Below are 20,619 nucleotides of genomic sequence, written 5' to 3'. Positions count from 1 at the left end.
CGGCCTTGCCATTTATAGTAAAGTACAGTTATTATATTACTTTTTTTGGCAAGCATGTTAATCACGCTAGCTTGCGGGCGTAGAAAATTTTTTCCCACCAAATAAAACCAAAGACTCTTCACGGCTTGCGTAGCCCAGAGCCCCAGACCCAAATACTCACCACAGTTTATTGGAGGAAAACAAATCAAGCCAGACATATGCTTTTAGGGACTGCATGTATTATACGTTCACAAAAGAGTAATGTATTCAGAAAAAAAACACATTTATATCTGCAGTTTTCTAGAGCAAAACACTATACATTTAGTCCCTAGGAAAACACACATTTCCACATCTTTTCTGTACATGAGCTTCATATTTTTTCTCAGTACATGGCCTGCATCCTGCATGTTAAAAAAATAGATAACATGTGTTATAAATTTGTTGCTGGATGGAGATAAAAAAGGATGCATATGTTAAGAAAATGAAAACCTTGTATTGCCTATTTGAGAAGACATCATTGTTCCTGAAGCTCAGGTTGCTGTTGGTAATGTTGTACTAGTAGATTGTATTTTCTTAGGAATTTAAGTGTTATTTATTAGGCAACAATGTCTTCATGAATAGGCAATTTAGCCTATTTTTACTAGTCAAAAAGAAACAACATTTGTCTAGTTTTGAAGCATGAGTTTTGCGGCCGAGGAGCAATAGGAAGAAGGTTGGCTACTGTGCAAGATGCAGTGATAAATATTTTCTAGATAATTCATTTGAGGCCAAATGCAAATCCATATGCAATTTTTTAATAGCAAATTTTATCTTGAGTGTTAACAGAAACAAATTTGAGTGAACCACACTCGAAAATAGACAACACAACTACTAGAGATGCAGCCCAGCATAATTCAATCTTGGTCTTTAGTCCCTTTCAATTTCTAATATCAAAAAAGTGAAAGAGCAAAAAGAGCATATGGGAGAGACGGAGAGTATTACTTGGAGGTGATCTCGTTGATGGGCAACCGTAGTCGTAGCTTGCTTGATGAAGATTGACCTGACTGATGCGCGTGCATTGAGCAACAGAGGAATGCCTGCTGGGGCGCGGGTTGGTAAATGTATGGCCTCACCGGGTTTCACTTCAGCCCTGCAACCATGACAAGGCGTGGGGAAATAAAATCCATTAAACTCAGGCCTTGTTTAGTTCACCCCAAAAACCCAAAACTTTTCACGATTCTCTGTCACATTGGATCTTATGACACATGCATAGAGTATTAAATATAGATGAAAATAAAAACTAATTACACAGTTTGTCTATAAAACGTGAGACGAATCTTTTAAGCCTAGTTACTCCATGATTGGACAATGTTTGTCAAATAAAAACGAAAATGCTACAGTATTGTTTTCTCAAATTTTTTTGGAACTAAACAAGGCCTCAATCAGCTCACAATCATGGTGAATCGATTAAGCAGCAACAACTTGAATCACCGCATCGCGACTTGCTTATGTTCCTCGAGCCTCTATTGGTGATGAGCAGGTTGCTGCTAGTAATGTTTTAGTAGATTGCATTTTCATAGGCAATTTTAGTGTCATTCATTAGGCAACAATATCTTCCTAATTATACAATTTTGGTATTCTAAAAAAACAAGTGCAGTGTCTGTGTTCATTTGCAAACCACAGCCCTACTCCTAACCCCTGGTTTATTTTCAAAAAAAACATATCAAACAGAGGCAAGGTGATGATGTTAAAAAACAGAGGTGATGTTTTCAAAGTAGGCTGCTATGGTACATATACATATTCTAGAGCACAACGAGCATTTTCAGCACCTATACAACATAAGGCTTTTTTAAATGTTGCCGCACAATCATTAATTGCAAGAAAACATTACAAAACTCAATCATAATTACTTAACAAACTGAAACATTAAGGTTGAAGCTATTCTGAATACAGCATGCCTGCCAATCTGCAACAGAGTTGCCCATTTAGAAGCACATTGTTGCATAATAAATGGCACTTAACTTGTCTAACAAATGACACATGGAGCAGGGCGTAGAAAGAACGGATGCTGGAGGGATGGGGTATGCTACCGTTGAAAAACAAGCTCGAGCCCGCGTCTGGTATGGAAGATGGAGGGGGCACCGCCACCGGAGAGGCTGCACAACCAGAGGGGCTCCACAGATTCTAGGATACACCCTCAGCAATCTGAAATCTCATGTAGATTTTCTCATGAACAATTTAAGTATCATTCATTAAGCAATAATGTCTTCCTAAAATAGGTTATTTATGTATTCTGAAAAGCCAAGTATAGTGTTTGTGTTCATTTGCAACCCACAGCCCCACCACCAGTTTATTTGCAAGAAAATACACAGCTATGTTTTTATCTTTTTATGCATCACATCCACTGGCGGAGCCACCGCCCGGCCACCCCGGGCGGGCAGCCGGGCTCCTCGCCAAAATGCAAAAGAAATCTTCTTTATATTTATATAGAATTCTGTGATTTTATAGTTAAATATTTTTGTTTAATGAGAATTGCCCGGACTCCTCAAATCTTCTGGCTTCGCCACTGATCACATCTATTTATGTAACAGGAAAAAATACAAATTAAGCAGAGGCAAGGTGACGATGTCAAAAAATAAGTTATGTACAAGAGGCAGACTAGATTAATGACTCAACAGTGCATAACAATAGAAAAAAAAGAGAGAATGATCTATCAGCAATAATATGTCACCTGCATTAGTCAGCACCTCCCAATCTGCACTTCCCTACTTGAGAAATGGAATCTCAACCTTTCCCTTGTCACCTACACAAGAAAGGGGATCTCAGGCTTCCCCTTGTCACCTAGGCATGATTAAAGTCACATAGAGAGCAGAGTAACGCTTGAAAATTAAAGAAGACATATGGTAAAAAGAGTAGAGGTTATAGGCACATTTTTCATGTTAGACACAAATAATTGCCACTAGATTACTAATAACATGCCCGGCTAATGATATTAAATTGCTTAACTAAATTTACATATATATTTTTGGTGGTTCTCGACTGCTCGTCTACACTTTTATATAGCCTGCTGCACACTCCAACTTTTCTGCAGCAGAAATTTAAGTTTTATTTTTTAGGCAACAATGTCTTCTTAAATAGGCAATTTATGTATTCTGAAAAAACGTCCAATGCAGTTTTGTTGTAATGTTGAATTGAACAAGAATTCATCTGATCATCTGACCAACTACAGCTTATGATTCTCACATGAACAAGAATAAGTAATTTTCAGTGATTTTTGATCTTAGATGCACATTTACTCCAATACGAATTGCAGTCTAAGGAAAGTTAAACATCCAAAAATACAAACATACTAGTAACAATTCTAAAATTGAAAATAGGCACTGACAAAAAGAATAGAATATATGTACAATATCAAGCGAAATCCTGAACAAGATGCATAAATCAACCCATTGTAAGGGTTACAACGTCACATCGAAATCAATCCTGAACATGACAAATGTAGCAGATGGGTCGAACTTGAGGTTGGTTGAAATTTCTTATAAAAACAGAACAATTCTCCACTGCTAGCGATCCACAAAATCTATGTGAAAACAGCAGCGGTAATTTGCACTTTTCCAACTGATGCGATTTCGATCACCTTCTAAACCCGAAATTTCACCTGCCAAACTGGCCTAAAAAATCCTCACAGCACAGTAGCTACTAATCTCCACAATCGGGTAGTCGGGTGCCAAGAGTCTCACATATGGAGCACTACCACATCACATGAGACAACATGGTGGGGAACGTATCTAATCGAAGTGGGGGACGAGGGTCTCACCTACCGGACACATGTGGGAGGGAACTAGATGTCCATGGCGAGGATTCTGACATCCTTGCGCTCCTCCATCTCGGCGATCGAGAGCCCACCTCCTCGCTACAGCCGTGGCGCCTTCGATTACGGCCGCGAGGTAGGCTGGCCACCACGGGCTGGATGGTCCGGCTAGCCACCACCTGGGCCAGCCCCTAGCATCCAGGGGGAGCATATCCATGCCGCCCCAACCTCCTGGACGCCATGGTTGGTCGGCTTGCCGCCACTGCAAATACGGCACAAATCTGAGGTAGATAGCAAATATCTTACGTTAGGGTTGGAGAGCTCGGTTTCGCACAGCAGGAAGGGGAAGGAAAAGGCAAGAGCGGACGAACCTGGTGGGTGGTCGTCGCCGGTGAACGGCCAAAGGATCGATGAACACCTGGCATATGGTTGGGGCAGCAGTCCCCAATCTTCGACGGATCCGCCATGGCCGGCATGGATGGGGGCAGCAAGGAGCTCGGCGCGGGCATAGAGAGGCGGTGGGGCGCAGGCGTGACACCGGGGAGAAGCTCGCGGTCGCCGGTCACCAGGGGGAAGAGAGAGAGAGAGAGAGAGAGAGAGAGAGAGAGGCGGGGACTGAAATGTTGAGGTCGAGCACCGTGCGTCCGGTGGGATACAGGATGGGATTGGAGCGTGCGTGCGATGGAACAAAGACACGGCCAGCCGGTAACAAGTCATTACCTAAACTTTTTCTAAAAATAAACTCGTGGCGATGCAGGGCAGAAACCCAAGCCTAAATGTCGATCGGCCCAGGCCCAGAAGGAGGGTGGCGACTGGCGAGCCCGCGACACGAAGCCTCTGGATACGAGAGGTCCAGGCCTCTTTGCTTTAGCTCCACTCGATGCCTGGCATCCGATTCTGGACGCTTAGGACGAGGCATGTGATTTTTTAGCAAAAAAAACAGGCCCGTGCCACACGGGTCAGAAGATAGATAAGCTTCTCTCCCCACTTCTCCTCCCGGGCCACAACCGCTCGCCGCGTGCTCCCGTCGTGACTGAACCGCATCCTCCCCCGCGCCGACCTGCTCCGGCGAGCTAGGCATGGCCGTCCTCCTCCGCGGCACCTCCGCCGCCACCTCGACCGTTGGTCCCTCCTCGGCGCTGCTCGCCACCACCTTCCGCCGCTCCCGCGGCCGCCTTCTGCCCCGTGCCGCCCCGCAGCGCCGCTTGTATGTGGCCCGCGCCTCGGCCCAGCCGCTCGAGGTCTGCGCCAAGGAGTCCATCACCGTCCCTGGCCGCCTCGGAGACTGTAAGCTCCCTCCCTCTCTCTCTCTCTCTCCGCGCTCGCGGGGTGGGTAAATGTAGTCTATAGAATGCAAGGTTAACTGGCAACAATGCTGGTTGCGTTGGTAGCTATTTGGATTAGGGGAGGTTTTAATTTGCTGCGTTAAGAGTGCAACTGCAAATGATAGCTTTGTTTCACGTTTAGAGTGATGGTATATTGGGTATTTGATTTTCGTGCTGGTATCATGACCCGTATGTGCTTTATGACGACACGTGAAAAAAAAAACATAATAACCTGAGATTGCATGAAATGCGTGGTGGTAGGTTTTAGCTAAACAGCGCCATTTGACATGTCTGCGATGTGGACGTGGTTATTTCATCTCATAGTTTGGTCCTGCAGTCTGCACCAAGCCTATTTTTTGGTAAATAGTGTTTGATTTAGTGCACTTGTTTTAGTCATCATCTTCATGACAATATAAACAGTGTATGTTCTCTGAATCATTTAGCCAACAGCAATGCCTGGAAAATCCAAAGGTGTACTTCTATGATGAGCTTATATCTGGACAAATTTTTTCCAGTGCTTGGTTAAGGTTGGGTGATTTGTATTTTCAGTGTTTTGGTGAAGATTGATATTAATGTAGTATGCTAAGAGATGAACATGTTGAGGTTGCCTTTGGAGTGAAATTTCTTGCTTAATTAAAATGCTGTCTCCTGCCCTACACATCTTTTAAGTTTTACTGGGGACTATAGAATATGTTAATGTTTTAATGACAAAAAAGGTTCTGAACTATGGATATGATGCATTCCTGGGTTTCTATATGCTTAAGCTGTACTGGTAGTCCTGGTTGTCAATTTGTGCCATGTGGAAGGACTGATAGAATGTAAGAATAAAAGAACTCATTTTGTATAGAAAAACGAAATATTTGGAGTATTAACTTTCACAGAATAACTGTTTCTGTGATAGAAATAGAATAATAGCATTCAGAAACAAACTAGCATAGGTTTATCTTTTTCTAATCTATGTTTGCTTATTAATAGCAAGACTTGCTCTGCAGTCTGGTACATGCTTAGCTCAAGTAGGGAAACTACTGCGAGCATAATTCACAGTATAACATTAGGCATCAGCAGTTTATCTTATTAATAGTGAGTTTATTGATATGAATAGATATTAACAGTTACCTGAACACTGTCTCACTTAGTGTCATGGGCATAAAGAGGGGCGCCATAGGGCGCAAGTGTCCTAGTTGGGCCTTAAGCCCATTAGTGTTAATTAGCGTCTCTCTTAGTTATTTGTCTATAGAAATAGTACCATATTGTCTAGGCACAAGAGGTGTTAGTCCTATGTACCTTTTATATTCAGCCCATGGGGCACAATGGAAATCAAGCAATGAATTATGAAGAAACAATTCTAGTCTCCCTCAATCTCTCAAGCTCTTGGCAAAGCATAAGGCCTAGTTATCCCAAAGCTCTTGGCAAAGCATAAGGCCTAGTTATCCCAAAAATACCCACGTTCATAACATCGGGTATCTAGAGAGTCCAGCGATCCTCCTCCATCAGCCGGATCCTCCAGCACCTCCGATCCTCCATCAGCCGAATCCTCCAGCACTTCCGATCCTCCATCAGCCGTTTCCAAAAAAAAAAGATACCAATCCAGATCGTCGCGTCGCCTACCTCATCCATCGTGCCGCGCCGCCACAGCAACGCCACCAGCCGCCGCCGCACCCCCATCACCACAGCCGCCGCGCCACAGCCCCATCACCACCATCCACCGCCGCCACAATCATCGATCCAGATCCGCCACAACACACTGCCGCTGCCACGCTTTGCCTCGATGGATTTCCCTAAATTTGCGGGGAAATCTGATCCTGTGGGCTTCGTCAACCAGTGCGACTCCTACTTCCGCCGAGAGCGCATCATGGAGGAAGAAAAGGTATGGCTGGTTTCCCGTAATTTGGAAGATGACGCCCGGGTTTGGTTCCTACAAGTCCAGCACGCTGAAGGCACCCCGGCATGGCGTCGCTTCAACGAGCTCCTGCACCTGCGCTTCACATCGCCCCCGTGCCCCGACCTGCTCCACCATGTGTCCCCTGCTGCCAACGACACTTCCTGCATCTTTGCTGATATATTCACGCAGCTGGATCGGATCAAGGAGTTGCTCAACGCGAAGGATAAGAAGGACCGTGAATGCCGGGCGGCTGTACGTCTCCAGGCAGCGGCACGGAGACTCCTGGCACGTCGCCAAGCGCAGGCTCTTCGTGCCACAAAAGCATCGAAGGTGCAAGCAACGGTGCGCCTCCAGGCAGCAGTGCGAGGAATGCTTGTCCGTCGCATGGTGCGGCAGATACGCATGCTCCTTAGCTCGACGTTGTCGTACGTGTTCATCCACTCGGACTCGCCGATACGGCCTGCGGCTCCAATTGCAGTGGAGGTCCAAGTATGGGCGTTTCCAGTGCAGTGACCTCGCATCAGCATCCAGCATCAGGCATCAAAGTCTATCTCATTCATCCTTGTGCCTACCGTGGTGCTAGACACTTTCAGCATAAGAGCCAACTGCTTCACACTCCACCCTTCAGCCTACATGAAGCCAGCAGAGACGCTCTTCCCATGGGATCCAGGTGGATATCCTTGTATTTTAGTATTCAATAAAAAGGGAAAGCCGAGATGTAAAAGGCTTAACTCTATTTCGCGTCAGCTCTCCAGCTCGAGGACGAGCTGGGTCTCCAAGGACGGGGGAGATGTCATGGGCATAAAGAGGGGCGCCATAGGGCGCAAGTGTTCTAGTTGGGCCTTAAGCCCATTAGTGTTAATTAGTGTCTCTCTTAGTTATTTGTCTATAGAAATAGTACCATATTGTGTAGGCACAAGAGGTGTTAGTCCTATGTACCTTTTATATTCAGCCCATAGGGCACAATGGAAATCAAGCAATGAATTATGAAGAAACAATTCTAGTCTCCCTCAATCTCTCAAGCTCTTGGCAAAGCATAAGGCCTAGTTATCCCAAAGCTCTTGGCAAAGCATAAGGCCTAGTTATCCCAAAAATACCCACGTTCATAACACTTAGGCAACCTGGGTTCGAGACACACATCTCCTTTAAAAGAGACGAAGAGGGGTGCGGTGGGGATTTTACAAAGTAGACATTTGAAAGATTAATGTTGGCATCTGTTTGGTACTGTGGGGCTACATTGATATTACCAGAATGGAAGTGTGTGTGTGAATCCTGTTTCCTTTATATTACAATGTAAAACCGCAGTTTAAGGTTTTTAACTGCATTGCAAACTTTTTTGCTCTGATTATTGAAATACTTGACAGTCTAAGTTAAATTCCACATGTTGGCCACAGGTCCTTTCACACAGAGGGTTTTGTTGACTATAGAGGAGAAGCATCTGCCTTATGAACTGAAGCTAGTTGATCTAGCTAATAAGCCAGATTGGTACCTATCTGCAAGACAAGGCTTACCTTTCTGAATTCAGATTATTACTGGCTGTTTCTTTGCCTGATAGTTCCATGGCCATGAGACCATGAACCAACATGCTTTTGTCTTGCTTCATTAGGTTATTTGAAATCAACCCAGAAGGTAAAGTGCCTATCGTGAAGCTTGAGGAAAAATGGATTGGTGATTCTGATGTTATAACACAGACATTAGAGGAGAAGTATCCTGAACCACCCTTGGCAACTCCACCAGAAAAGGCTTCAGTGTATGTGATATTTCCAGTGCCCTAATTAATAACTCCTGTTTTGCGCTTTTGTAAGGGTGTTGAGCACTCTTGTTGCAAATGTTGAGTCATCCACACATATTTTGTGCTAATTTCTCTCTCATTATCTGTTTCATTTTCGTGCTGAGCATTTATGCATTACGAACTGGTCTAAGCATTTAAACTTTTGGTGTGTTTGTATTATTTGTGGACTGATGCCTCTTGTGAAGAGGACTGAAGCTGGAACTTCTCCATCATCTAAAAAGCATACATATTATTATATTTTCCTTTCCATATCCCCTTAACAGAATATGTGATTCATTCATTGTGGTTGTTCAAAAGTATGCCTTAACAGAGTTGGTATCTACGACACTAAATTAGTGACATTATTGGTACATCCTACATGGAAATGTTGTTTGATTTGTATCTTGAAGCCATCTGTAACTTTAGCCTGTTATTTTCTTTTTATTTTGTCAATACTCAGTTCTATTATTATGAGCGTCATAATTATTGTGCATAAATTTCATTACAGTGGGTCAAAAATATTTTCCACTTTCATTGGTTTCCTCAAAAGCAAAGATCCAAGCGATGGAACAGAAGAGGCACTACTTAATGAGCTTACTTCATTTGATAGTCATCTAAAAGACAATGTAAGTGGGCTGGTAGCAATTGTAATGCTACATGAATGGTTCATAATAGTACAATTGTTTTGCATGAGCTACAAAATTTCTATAATTTCTGCAGCCCCCTTCTACTTGTCATATCTACATTACTTGTTTAGATTCCTGTGCATTCTTGCGTAGATTATACGATGTTTGGTGTCAGACATAAAAAAATCTGCAAATTCCTCTAGAATTCAACAGCTGGTGCACATTTGACAGATGTATCCAAAGTTTCCATATCTTTAAATGATTCAGATCCATCCACAAAAGAATACAACTATGGGATCCGTGCTGGTTAAACTAGCTCAAGTTTGACCAAGTTTGTAGTAAATAGTATTAGCCTTTATGTCTCCAAATCAATTTATTATGAAAATATATTCTATAACTAATCTAGTGGTACTTATTTTGTACAGTGAATGTTAGTAATTTTTTATATAACTTTAGTCAAAGTTTAAACTGTTTTACTCCTCAAGTAGCGAGAATTGCATTCTTTTGTGGACGGAAGGAGTATGTATATATAAATTGAACTAGATGCTATTGTTTGTTTCCTGTCTTATTTTTCCTATGATCCAGACTCATGTTTATGACCTATAACACTTGCCTTGCTTCACGTTCTGCCAAGTCACATGCTACAATGTGTGTGTGTGTGTGTGTGTGTGTCTATATCATTGCATTAAGGAGATAAATAAATAAATTACATCACACCCACCACGCTCACACACTCTTATATACTCATACAGGAAACAAACTTGCCTTTTACATCAACCCACAACTTGACCAACAAAACGACCATCTTTTTATCTATTAGCGACCTCTAGGTGAGCCAGGCTTCTAGTGCCTGCATGGCCTCATAGGTGTGCCTCTTCAACGATTTCTTATATACTGATATGCAGTTCTCCTGCGCATTCGAGAAAAATGTGCTTTTACAGTGATTTTTACATGATGTATGTGTGAAAATGGAGAAATTAAGCTACATGACATTATCACATGTTTGCGTCATTGCATGTCAGAATTCAGAACAAACCTACATGGTCCTGACTTACCTCTACATGGTTTAGAACTATTGGTCATCTAAAATGTAGTTTTACCCTACAATGATTCCAAAGTTGCCTTTGCTCATGTCAAACTACTTAGTTTTAATAAACCAAATGTCCATATGGAAAATTTAAACTTTCAAGATCCTTGGTTTGTTTAATATAACATCAGCACTTCTCAAATAAGAATATGGTGATTTATCATTTGCCTTCCATCAGCAATCAGAAATGAAAACCTTGAGTTCTGTTCAAACTTATACAAACTTGATTCAAGTTTTATATCAGCTAAGATGAATTAGTTATTTGATATCTTAAATTACATCCAGTCCATATGAAAGATGATGTTAACTTCACTTGAACCTTTGTAGTTATATGATCTTAAATTATATTTGGAATTTGGAAACTTAGTAGTCGTTTTGATGTGGCTTATCTGAAATTTGCTGTGTAATTCTGGGACACTGTGTGGTGCAGGGTCCGTTTATTAATGGCGGAACAATTTCTGCTGCTGATCTCTCTCTGGGCCCTAAACTATATCACATGGAGATAGCTCTGGGCCACTATAAGAATTGGTCTGTTCCAGATTCACTTTCTCATGTAAAAACATACATGAAGGTACGTATCCATGTACTGCACAATGATTTTTGTGCTTATCTTTTTGGTAATTAGTATTTAATTTGTCTTTAGGTCTGTCTGACATGTAACTGAACCAGAGTAAGATGCCATTTCTTTCGCCTAGCAGGCATCCACATCTGGCCAAAAACAATGAACATGGAACTACGGTAGCTATTAATAGTGCCATGAATTTCTTTCTCACCTTCTTTCCACCTGAACAGCAGATACCAATGCTTGACCAGTTGCACAGCATATGCATGCTGTGTACTGCTCATGTTTTGTGAACTACACATTTAAGCAAAATCATTATTAAAGAACATAGTGGAGCCACAAAATAAATAGTGCTTTAGGGGAGATTAGGGAATATCAGAAAGGATCACTCATGAACCCAAATCCATGTTGACTCAATACTTGATTATCCCAATTCTTTAATAGCAGTGAATTGGCTGTTCTTACATTGTATGCATAATGCAAAACACGCCATTGAGAAATCACCATGCATTCTTTCCAAAGTATTAGCTAGACATGAGAGATTGTACCTTTTGCTAGCTTTTGTTTGTTTAACATCTTCCTAAGTAGTTGGTCTTGGATATCCTAGCCTTACTGGATCGTGTTCTTTCACAGTCGATTTTCTCAACGGATTCTTTTGTCAAAACTCAAGCTCTGCCAGAGGATGTAATTGCTGGATGGCGCCCAAAAGTCATGGGTTAAATTCATTTCTAAAGTAAGATGTTAAGGTAAACTGCATATATCCCCTTAATAGAAGGAAGAAATATTGCATGCTTAGATTTCCTTGGTTTGCTATTTTGTGTCTATGGGAGTGATGATGACAGTATGCACACCTCATAATTATTTAGAGAACTGGAAACATTGGGGCTTTCTTAAGCTTGTTGGCTAATAAGATTCAAAAATATATGTGTGTATGTATTTCCATTGTATGTATAATAACTGTATTTGTATAAAAATACAAATACATTTAGAATGAATAATGTAGTGATTGTCTAGCGAGCCATTGTGAGGAATTCTGCTATTTGCTTATAATACTGTACATGGGAAGATCAATATCCATTGCTGATAGTTAAGAGGACACCAATAGTAGTTCACTTAAATGATGGGCTAATGATTGTGTAGTGTCTTCTTTGGCCTTCAATTTCTGAATTATGTGAGGCTAGAAGCTACTTGCACTTTTCCACTGTTGCAGTGACGCCTCCTATCATTACCAAGGCCCAGCAACCAACATTTCCTCACCCTTTATATCTTTCTCTCTTTGTGAACTAGTTTATGCACTCTGCTTATTCATATGTAAAAGCAAGTACAACTGTAGAAGATAATAAGATTAAGGTGTAAGCTTTTATAGCACTGGATGTAATATTATCACAGCCAGACCTTTGTATTTTAGTTGTTAAAGTAAGGCTCAGTTGTGCACAATCACGTTTGCATATAGCAATGGCGGATGTAGTATAGGTGCATGGGGGTACAGTTACAAGCTGATTAGCTGAACACAACAGGCTCCACTTGATCAATTTATCAAGGATAACAAAGAAGCAAGAAACTAATATGCTTATGGAGACATTGGCGATGAGTACCTTTGTATACTTGCAGATAAATGTTTGTGAATTGTATCCTTATATCCGCACACAGTATTTATTGTCATTCAGTTGTCATATTACATTGTTAGAGAATTTCATCGTTTAGGTCCATGCCCCCATGATTGAAATCCTGTATCTGCCACTGGGCCACTGGCATATGGCCATAATCATAGGTGTTTCCATTTTCCTGTATCAGTTACCACAGTACTTATTCTGTATCCTTCTCAATGGATCCCACTAGTTGGCACTTCATTTGAGCTGGTAGTGAATGTCTGATGGAAAGTGAGAATCTACCATTCTGCTTATGGACCCCACCAGTTAACATATCTTTGCAATAGAGATATGTTCTGTCAATCTTTGCTTAAATCAGTTTCACAAGATGTGCAACGATTTGACTTATCATGTGATGTGATGTTTTCTTTTCTTATTATTAGGAGAGGGAGAGGTGACGGTCGGCGAACGGAGGATCTAGATGAAAGGTTTGTCGCATGTCTTTAATATGTACATGAAAGGTGGTGGATTTTGATAGGAATTTTGTAGGGCATAGCATATCAGGTATTCCTATCCAATTTTTTTTTGCTTTGTGTGTCAAATGGAAAACATCAATAAAATTGTAAAAAAAAGCATATTTTTTTTAATGTAAATGAGCATTCTCGTTGAATTTGAACCTCATTCGCTGTTAAGGGGGAGGGATGGGTCTATTGTGTACTCCCTCCATCCCGAATTATAAGACGACTTGGCTTTTCTAGATACGTAGATTTTGCTTGCACTTAGGTATACTCTATGTCTACATACATAGTGAAAGCAATATATCTAGAGAAATCAAAACATCTTATAATTTAGAATGGAGGGAGTAGCTGGTTTCTGCATCATAGAAGCACTTATTTTACAAATAACATACCAATACCGTTGATCTATGGCTCTGAGCTACCTTTTGGTGAAATGACGGAAGATATCCATGATTCATTGTATAGTTATTGTTGTTCCTTGTGATTTAAGGATGCATTTGCAGAGACACTGAATGTTAGACCCAAGGTTATAATCATTTGGCCCATCCTAATCCTAGGTCCCACGAAATTGAGATACCTTTCTGCTGATTTGAAGCTACTAACTGGAGTAACCTCCAAATATATTTATCCAAGCGTTTGCATTTGATGAAGTGTCACCGTGCATGAAGCTGACCTGCCTCATCATAAGTAGCTGTTTCTCTTTGGTCATGTTCCTGTAACACATTCACATTGAACCTGCAATGATTGATAAGATTTTTGCAATCGCCTAAATGATTGAAGTGTGGAATTTCAATTATCTCGTTTGTGCCAGTGGTAGGTGATGTGCGTTTTGTCGCAAGATTCTGAAAGCACAATAGTTGCGGAGGTTTGCTGCCTATGTAGATCGTCACTCATATCTCTGTGATCTGACTAATACTTTTCTTATAGCTGAGATTTACCCACACTGAGTTGACGTCAAAGGAACGAACTCACTGCGTTCCATGTAAGCAGTTCCGTCTTCTTTCAACTCTGGCCTTCCAATCGCTCGACCAAAAGGGTACCCGCATATAAGATAAGATGGGATAAAGATAATATCTTGGAAGGATGTTGGTGTTCTTTTTCTTTGTTAGATAGACATGCATCAGTCGTCACTGGTCAGTTGTCACAATTATGTTTTGCAATGATACTAGCGAAACTGCGAAAGATAGTGCGTCTGCACTAGCCGCTTCGCATTTCTTTAGTTGCACAGTTTACGTCAGTTCAGCTGCATAGTCTCTTTAGTTGCACATTTTTTTTTAAAAAAAAAGAAAAATAAAAATTCTTTAGTTGCACAATTGGGCCCGTTAGTTTCTGCAGAGGCTGTAGCTGCACTTGTTGCCGCTACAGTATCACGCAGTTTTAAATTTGCAGCACGCTGTGCCTTCGCACCCTTTCGTGAATACACAACTCAAATTCGCTTTTGATCTACTGGTTCAGCTTATATATATGACTCGCAGCACATATGCATCGCAGCAAGTTTTCGAAGGAGTAAAAATCAGTCGACATGCTCCCGTCTTATACAAAACTGACAACCACCAGAGCACCGGATTTCGAGTTGCCAAACTATTTGGTCACGTTCACAAGTGTTGAGAGTTACGTACTCAATCGCTGCACATACATGAACGATTTAACGCACTGTGTCCCCGAACTCCTAGTCTCCTAGGCTAGGCAGCGGTGGTTTCTGGGATCGCCGGGCATCTCGGCTTTTCTTGTGGCAGTAGTTATCGACGAGTGTAGGTGGAGAAATTGCGTCCCCATACGTCTCACGTCATGCGACTGATCGTTGAAGCTCGATTGACTGGACAAGCTTACTGTGCTCAGGCCTTGTTTAGTTTCGAAAAGTGAAAAATTTTTGGTGTAGCATTTCGTTTGTTTGTGACAAATATTATCCAATCATAGACTAACTAGGATCAAAAGATTCGTCTCGTGATTTACAGTTAAACTGTGCAATTAGTTTTTGTTTTTGTCTATATTTAATGTTTCATGTATTTGCCACAAGATTCGATGTGACGGAAAATCTTGAAAACTTTTTGGTTTTCAGTGTGAACTAAACAAGGCCCAGTATCCGCCGCAGATTTCACGTGATCTTTGTGTGTTGTTTGCGGGTTCTCATGAAATTCCCAGTGCCGGAAAGATGATATGATATCGTGATTGTCCGGATTGCAAGTACGCATCTCACCTGATCTCTCATCTGGATTCTGGAAGAAGACTGACCGAGCCGGGCATCTGTGTCGCCGTCCGTCCCCCGTTCTTGCTCAGGCCTTGTTTTTTTAAATAAAAAAAAATCAAAATTCTCTATCATATCGAATTTTTTTACATATATATAAAATATTAAATATAGATAAAATAATTAATTATATAATTTAATTATAATTTATGAGACGAATCTTTTGAATCTAGTTAGTCCATGGTTAGACAATAATTATCAAACACAAACAAGAATGCTACAGTAATTGAATCTAAAAATTTTTACGAACTAAACAAGGCCTCACTCCATAGCTCCCTCACCTCACTGTCTGATCTCTCTCATCCCATGTTGCGATGGCGCCACAATTGGATATAACAACTTGAGCGAGATGAGGTGCAGTATCATTGGAAAGACCTTTGAATTTAAGTTTCTAATAAATTTATTTAGAGATATAAATGTTATAAATATTTTATATAAATCAAGTTAATTTTATAGTAATCACACCAACGGCGATACTTCATTTTTAGGGACGAAGTGAGCAATACTCCGTACTTGCATGACGGCACCGTACGGACTCGCTTTCACGGTGACCGAGCCTGGTAGACGGCGACGCGCGCGCCACGGACGTCGGATGCATGCGTCCATTTCCAGAAAGGCTCCGGTGGTCCTGCCGATACGCGCGCTTTTTCCCCCCGCTGCTGTCACGCTTGTTGAACGTCGTTGCTGGCGACCAGGACATCGGTTCATACTTCACCGGCATGGACATATCGCATATGCACATCACATGCGCGGCTCAAGCTCAACGCATGCATGCATCGATCGCTGTAGCGAAATTCTCCGTTGTCAGTGGGATGGCGTTCTCGGGCACTGTACGCAGGTCGCAAACAACTCCTCGCTGGCGATGAGGCCGTGAAGTTCCCCCCGTACCGAATGTTCACTGTTTGCTTGGACACAAACGAGCAGTACGGTACAGATCGCAGCGATCTCGCGCACGCACGAGCATATGACATGTCCGGCTCTGCGGCGATCGCCATACCGCTTTAATACAGGGATCAGATCATCAGAGCAGTCTTTTTTTTCTTTTTTTTTTTTGAAAAGAGGATTGCCCTCTGCTTTTTAGAAAGCACAACAGTACGATACACGCCTGATAACAGGTTCCACAAGAAAGAACAACCAAGATAACAAGCCTAATCCAACTAGAGGACACTAGATCTCCATAACATCTGAAATGGGAATTGCATTAGGCTTGAACATCTTCATCCAGTCCATAATCACCCTACGGACTGCTTCCATACGCTCCCGGTCTTCCTCCTTCAACAGCACAGCCCACTTCTGCAGATAGGATAAGGCAAGATACATAATGTCAGAAGGCGACTTTAGGAACTTGTGTTCAATTGCCATCTTGTTCCTGGTAGTCCACAGAGCCCACGAGAAACCTGCAAATATGAACATGATTAACCTCTTCGGCAATGGCCCTTTCCCCCATAGCCAAGTCTCAGATAATGATTTCAACGACTTCGGCATGAAGTCCCAGTTAAAGATCTCCCAAAGAAAGTTCTAGCACAGGCGGGCTAAAAAACAATGGAAAAAAATATGATCGACAGTCTCTAACTCATCACTCAAGATACATCTTCCACTGCCTTTCCAACCTCGTTTAATCAGACTCCCTCCCACTGGGAGCTTGTTGTTAAACATCTGCCACAAGAAGAACTTAATTTTTAAGGGAATTTTGCACTTCCAAATGTAACCAGCCATCCGATTAGGGAAGCCACCATTTGATAGAAATCTGTAGAGCGATTTGGTATTAAACCGACCTTTCTGGTCTAATTCCCATCTTACAGAATCTCTGGAATCGTTTAAAGGAACAGTTTGTAATTCGTTCAAGAGAATATTCCAGTTTCCAAACTCGCTCACAGATAAAGGTCTCTTAAAGTCCACAAACCATTCACCCCCATCGAAACAATCTGTTACTGAAACATAAGGCTCCCTTGCCATCTTATACAAATCATCATAAGCAACCTTTAAAGGTACATTCAGAAGCCAACAATCCTCCCAAAATCTACAATTATCTCCATTTCCCACTTTGAAAGCAGCCCCCCATTTAAAAAGATGTTTGATTTTATGCAACCCTTGCCAAAACTGAGAGCTCCCTTTAACCTTCGAAGAAAAAAAGGAACAACCATCCAAGTATTTAGCTTTTAAGATTCTGAACCAGAGAGTATCAGGTTCCTGGAAGATCTTCCAAATCCATTTAACTAGTAGACAATCATTCATGAGTCTAGTGTTAATAATACCTAGGCGCCCCAGATCCTTAGGTCTACTCACCATTTCCCATTTGGCCATATGGTATTTGAATTTCTGCTCAGTTCCTTGCCAAAGAAAATTAGCTCTAATACTATCCATTTTCTTATGGATACCATCATGCAACCAATAAAACCCCATGCAATACAGAGGAATACTAGAAAGACAAGCATTAGTCAGAATTTGTCTACCCCCAGAACTTAAATGCTTGCCTCTCCAGGGATCTAATCTCCTTATCATCTTCTCAGGAATAGGATAGAAGGCACTCATATGGAGATGCTTATCACTAATAGGAATACCCAAGTATTTAAGAGGTAAATCTCCCAAGACACAGTTTAGCATGTTAGCTTTTCTTTCTCTCTCCCTTTGTTCAACCCCAAACACAAAGACTTCGCTTTTATGGAAATTAATCTTGAGACCAGTGAGCCACTCAAAGCAATACAGAACCAGTTTCAGGTTGATGATAGATCTATCAGAACCATCGATCATAATAACCGTATCATCAGCATATTGGATATGTGTTATACCCCCTGGAATCAGATCACCCAAAATCCCTTTGATGTGACCTTTGCTATTTGCCTTATGTAACATAACCCCCAAAGCATCAACAACGAGATTAAAGAGCAAGGGGGAAAGGGGATCCCCCTGTCTTAAGCCTCTATGAGTGCTAAAGAAATTGCTTCTTTCCCCATTTACATTAATACAAACTTTACCCCCTTTCACCGTACTCATAGTCCAAGCAATCCACTGATCTGGAAAACCTCTCCCTTTCATAACTTGTTCCAGAAAATTCCAATTTACCCTATCATAGGCTTTTTCGAAATCTATCTTTAACACTAAACCCTGTTTTCTAGAAGTCCTAAGTTCATGTAGAACTTCATGAAGGACTAAAGCCCCCTCCAGAATGTTCCTTCCTTTGACAAAACCAGTTTGATTCTCCCCAATGATGTTCTGAGCCACTGGCACTAGTCTGTTAGTTAATAGTTTAGTAAAGCATTTATAGTCCACATTCAAAAGGCATATAGGTCTGTACTGCTTTATGGTATTTGCTTCTTTAAGTTTAGGAACAAGAGTAATTACCCCAAAATTTAACCTTTTAATATCCAGAACCCCCTTATGAAAATCTTGGAACATAGAGTATAAATCTTGACCATATATGTCCCAACTCTTCTTAAAGAAACCTGGTCCAAAACCATTTGGTCCAGGAGCTGAATTCTCTTTTAAGTTTATAATCACCTGTTTAACTTCCTCATATTCAAACTCCTTCACTAAATCTCTCTTCATATTCTCAGACAAATTATAACAATCAGGCCAAAAATTTTCTCCCAAAACCAAAGTATCCACATTGTTAGGTCCAAAAAGCTTCTTGTAAAAACCCACAATATGAGCAGTAATCTCCTGCTGCCCTCTTATCTCCCCATCATCAGAGTTTAAAACAGTAATTGTGTTTTTCCTTCTTCTCCCATTAGCAAACTGATGATAAAAATGAGAATTAGTATCTCCCTGTAACACCCATTTAGTCCCCACTCGCTGTCTCCAGTATATATCATCACTAATAGTGATCTTTTCCAGTTTATCCTCTAACTCTATTCTTTCTTCTCATTCTAAGACAGAGAGTAGCCTTGTCTCTGCTATGGTGTCTAAATCTTGAATCCTTTTTGACAAGTTAGATTTAATGTTTCTTTGGTCCCCCATCAGCTTAAGATTCCAGCCTCTTAAGTATTTTCTCAAATTCTGCAAGCAACCATGCCAGACATCCATAGAATAACTTGTCTCCCTATAATTGTTTCTGAAGAGATTCCACTTCTCTTGAAGCATTTGATAGAAAGGTTCTCCCTGAAACCACATATCCTCAAAAAAGAAGTATCTCGGTCGAAACTGACCATTCTCCCCAGAATTCAGTATAATTGGACAGTGGTCTGAACCAATCCTAGCTTTTGTCCAAGAAAAACAGGTAGGAAACTTAGATTCCCACTCTTCCGAAGCAAGAATTCTGTCCAATTTTACCATAATCGGGGTTTTCTGTTTGTTGGACCAGGTGAAACGAGAACCACTAGTGAAGATCTCCCTCAAATGAAATTTACCAATAAACTCATTGAAAAGATCCATCAACCTCTGATCCCCCTGACCTTGGTTTTTGTCTCTATTGCTCCTAATCAAATTAAAGTCACCTCCCATTAAAATAGGTAAAGTTTCCCTACTGCAAAAAGTAGATATTTCCTGGATAAAGCTATAAGAGTGTTCATGTTGAGCAGGGCCATAAACATTCACAATCCAATATCTGACATTAGTCAACCTGTGTCTTACCAAAATAGCCATGTAAAACTCTTCAAGCACTGAATCCTCAACTTCAAAGGTCTCCCTTTTCACACCTGTCAATAAGCCCCCTGAGTGTCCCTTGGCAGGGATCCAAGTCCAAACAAAATCTTTATTACCAGACAATTCTTTCAACTCCCAATCCACAAAATCTGACTTAATAGTTTCTTGCACAGCAACAACATCCAACTCCTCTTGAATCACATGACTTTTCACCAAGGATCTTCTATAAGCCTTTCCCAAACCCCTCACATTCCAAAACATGATCTTCATGATGTACCTTGTCCCCCAGACCCCTCTATCCCAGGTTCAAGAATACTGCAATCCTCATCTCCCATCGAGATACTAGTATTCCCATCATCAGAGCAGTCTTGATCGAAACGCGGCGGCCTCTGCGTGCAAAATCTAAATTTTTTTTAAAGATTTTTTATTATATCGAATCTTACGATAGAGCATTAAATATAGATAAAAAAAATAATTAATTATATAATTTGTCTGTAATTTGCGAGATAAATTCTTTAAGCCTAGTCAGTCCATAGTTGAACAATAATTACCAAATACAAACGAATGTGCTATAGTGTCCAAATTCAAAAATATTTTTGTATCAAAGATTTTGTTTAGATCTAAAAACTTTTTGAATTTCACTAATGTAGCACTCTCATTTGTA

The 20,619-nt window shown here is 41.1% G+C and overlaps 1 protein-coding gene and 1 long non-coding RNA gene across 5 annotated transcripts; one reads left to right on the top strand and one right to left on the bottom strand.

The window, feature by feature from the left end:
• On the bottom strand, positions 172 to 2,883 carry LOC110431441. Of its 2 annotated transcripts, none has more exons than XR_002448933.1 (4): positions 2,690 to 2,883; positions 2,049 to 2,163; positions 961 to 1,108; positions 172 to 380 (listed from the first exon to the last, which is right to left on the bottom strand). It is a non-coding gene; the product is annotated as an uncharacterized LOC110431441 (long non-coding RNA). The 2 variants fall into 2 exon arrangements; XR_002448932.1 differs by having other exon boundaries at positions 2,049 to 2,534; positions 2,690 to 2,750.
• On the top strand, positions 4,712 to 13,292 carry LOC110431218 (glutathione S-transferase DHAR3, chloroplastic-like). 3 transcript variants are annotated; one of them, XM_021449976.1, is made up of 7 exons: positions 4,712 to 5,056; positions 8,371 to 8,461; positions 8,583 to 8,726; positions 9,256 to 9,373; positions 10,891 to 11,031; positions 11,656 to 11,755; positions 13,055 to 13,292. In XM_021449976.1, the coding sequence occupies exons 1-6, from the start codon at positions 4,849 to 4,851 to the stop codon at positions 11,740 to 11,742; spliced, it is 789 nt and encodes a 262-aa protein (XP_021305651.1). In that variant the 5' UTR covers positions 4,712 to 4,848; the 3' UTR covers positions 11,743 to 11,755; positions 13,055 to 13,292. The 3 variants fall into 3 exon arrangements, with proteins under 3 accessions (XP_021305651.1, XP_021305650.1, XP_021305652.1); XM_021449975.1 differs by having other exon boundaries at positions 11,656 to 11,768; XM_021449977.1 differs by lacking the exon at positions 11,656 to 11,755.

This window comes from Sorghum bicolor, chromosome 10, assembly GCF_000003195.3.
Source record: "Sorghum bicolor cultivar BTx623 chromosome 10, Sorghum_bicolor_NCBIv3, whole genome shotgun sequence".
In the NCBI taxonomy this organism is placed as follows: domain Eukaryota; kingdom Viridiplantae; phylum Streptophyta; class Magnoliopsida; order Poales; family Poaceae; genus Sorghum; species Sorghum bicolor.
Note: the sequence above shows the minus strand (reverse complement) of the source record. Positions and strands in the feature narration are given on the sequence as shown.

Excerpts from the sequence above, each read along its gene's own strand:
- LOC110431218 (XM_021449976.1), top strand. The coding sequence starts at position 4,849 with ATGGCCGTCCTCCTCCGCGGCACCTCCGCCGCCACCTCGACCGTTGGT. Across the intron at positions 5,057-8,370 it reads CCCTGGCCGCCTCGGAGACT|GTCCTTTCACACAGAGGGTT; the intron begins GTAAGCTCCCTC and ends TGTTGGCCACAG. Across the intron at positions 9,374-10,890 it reads ATAGTCATCTAAAAGACAAT|GGTCCGTTTATTAATGGCGG; the intron begins GTAAGTGGGCTG and ends TGTGTGGTGCAG.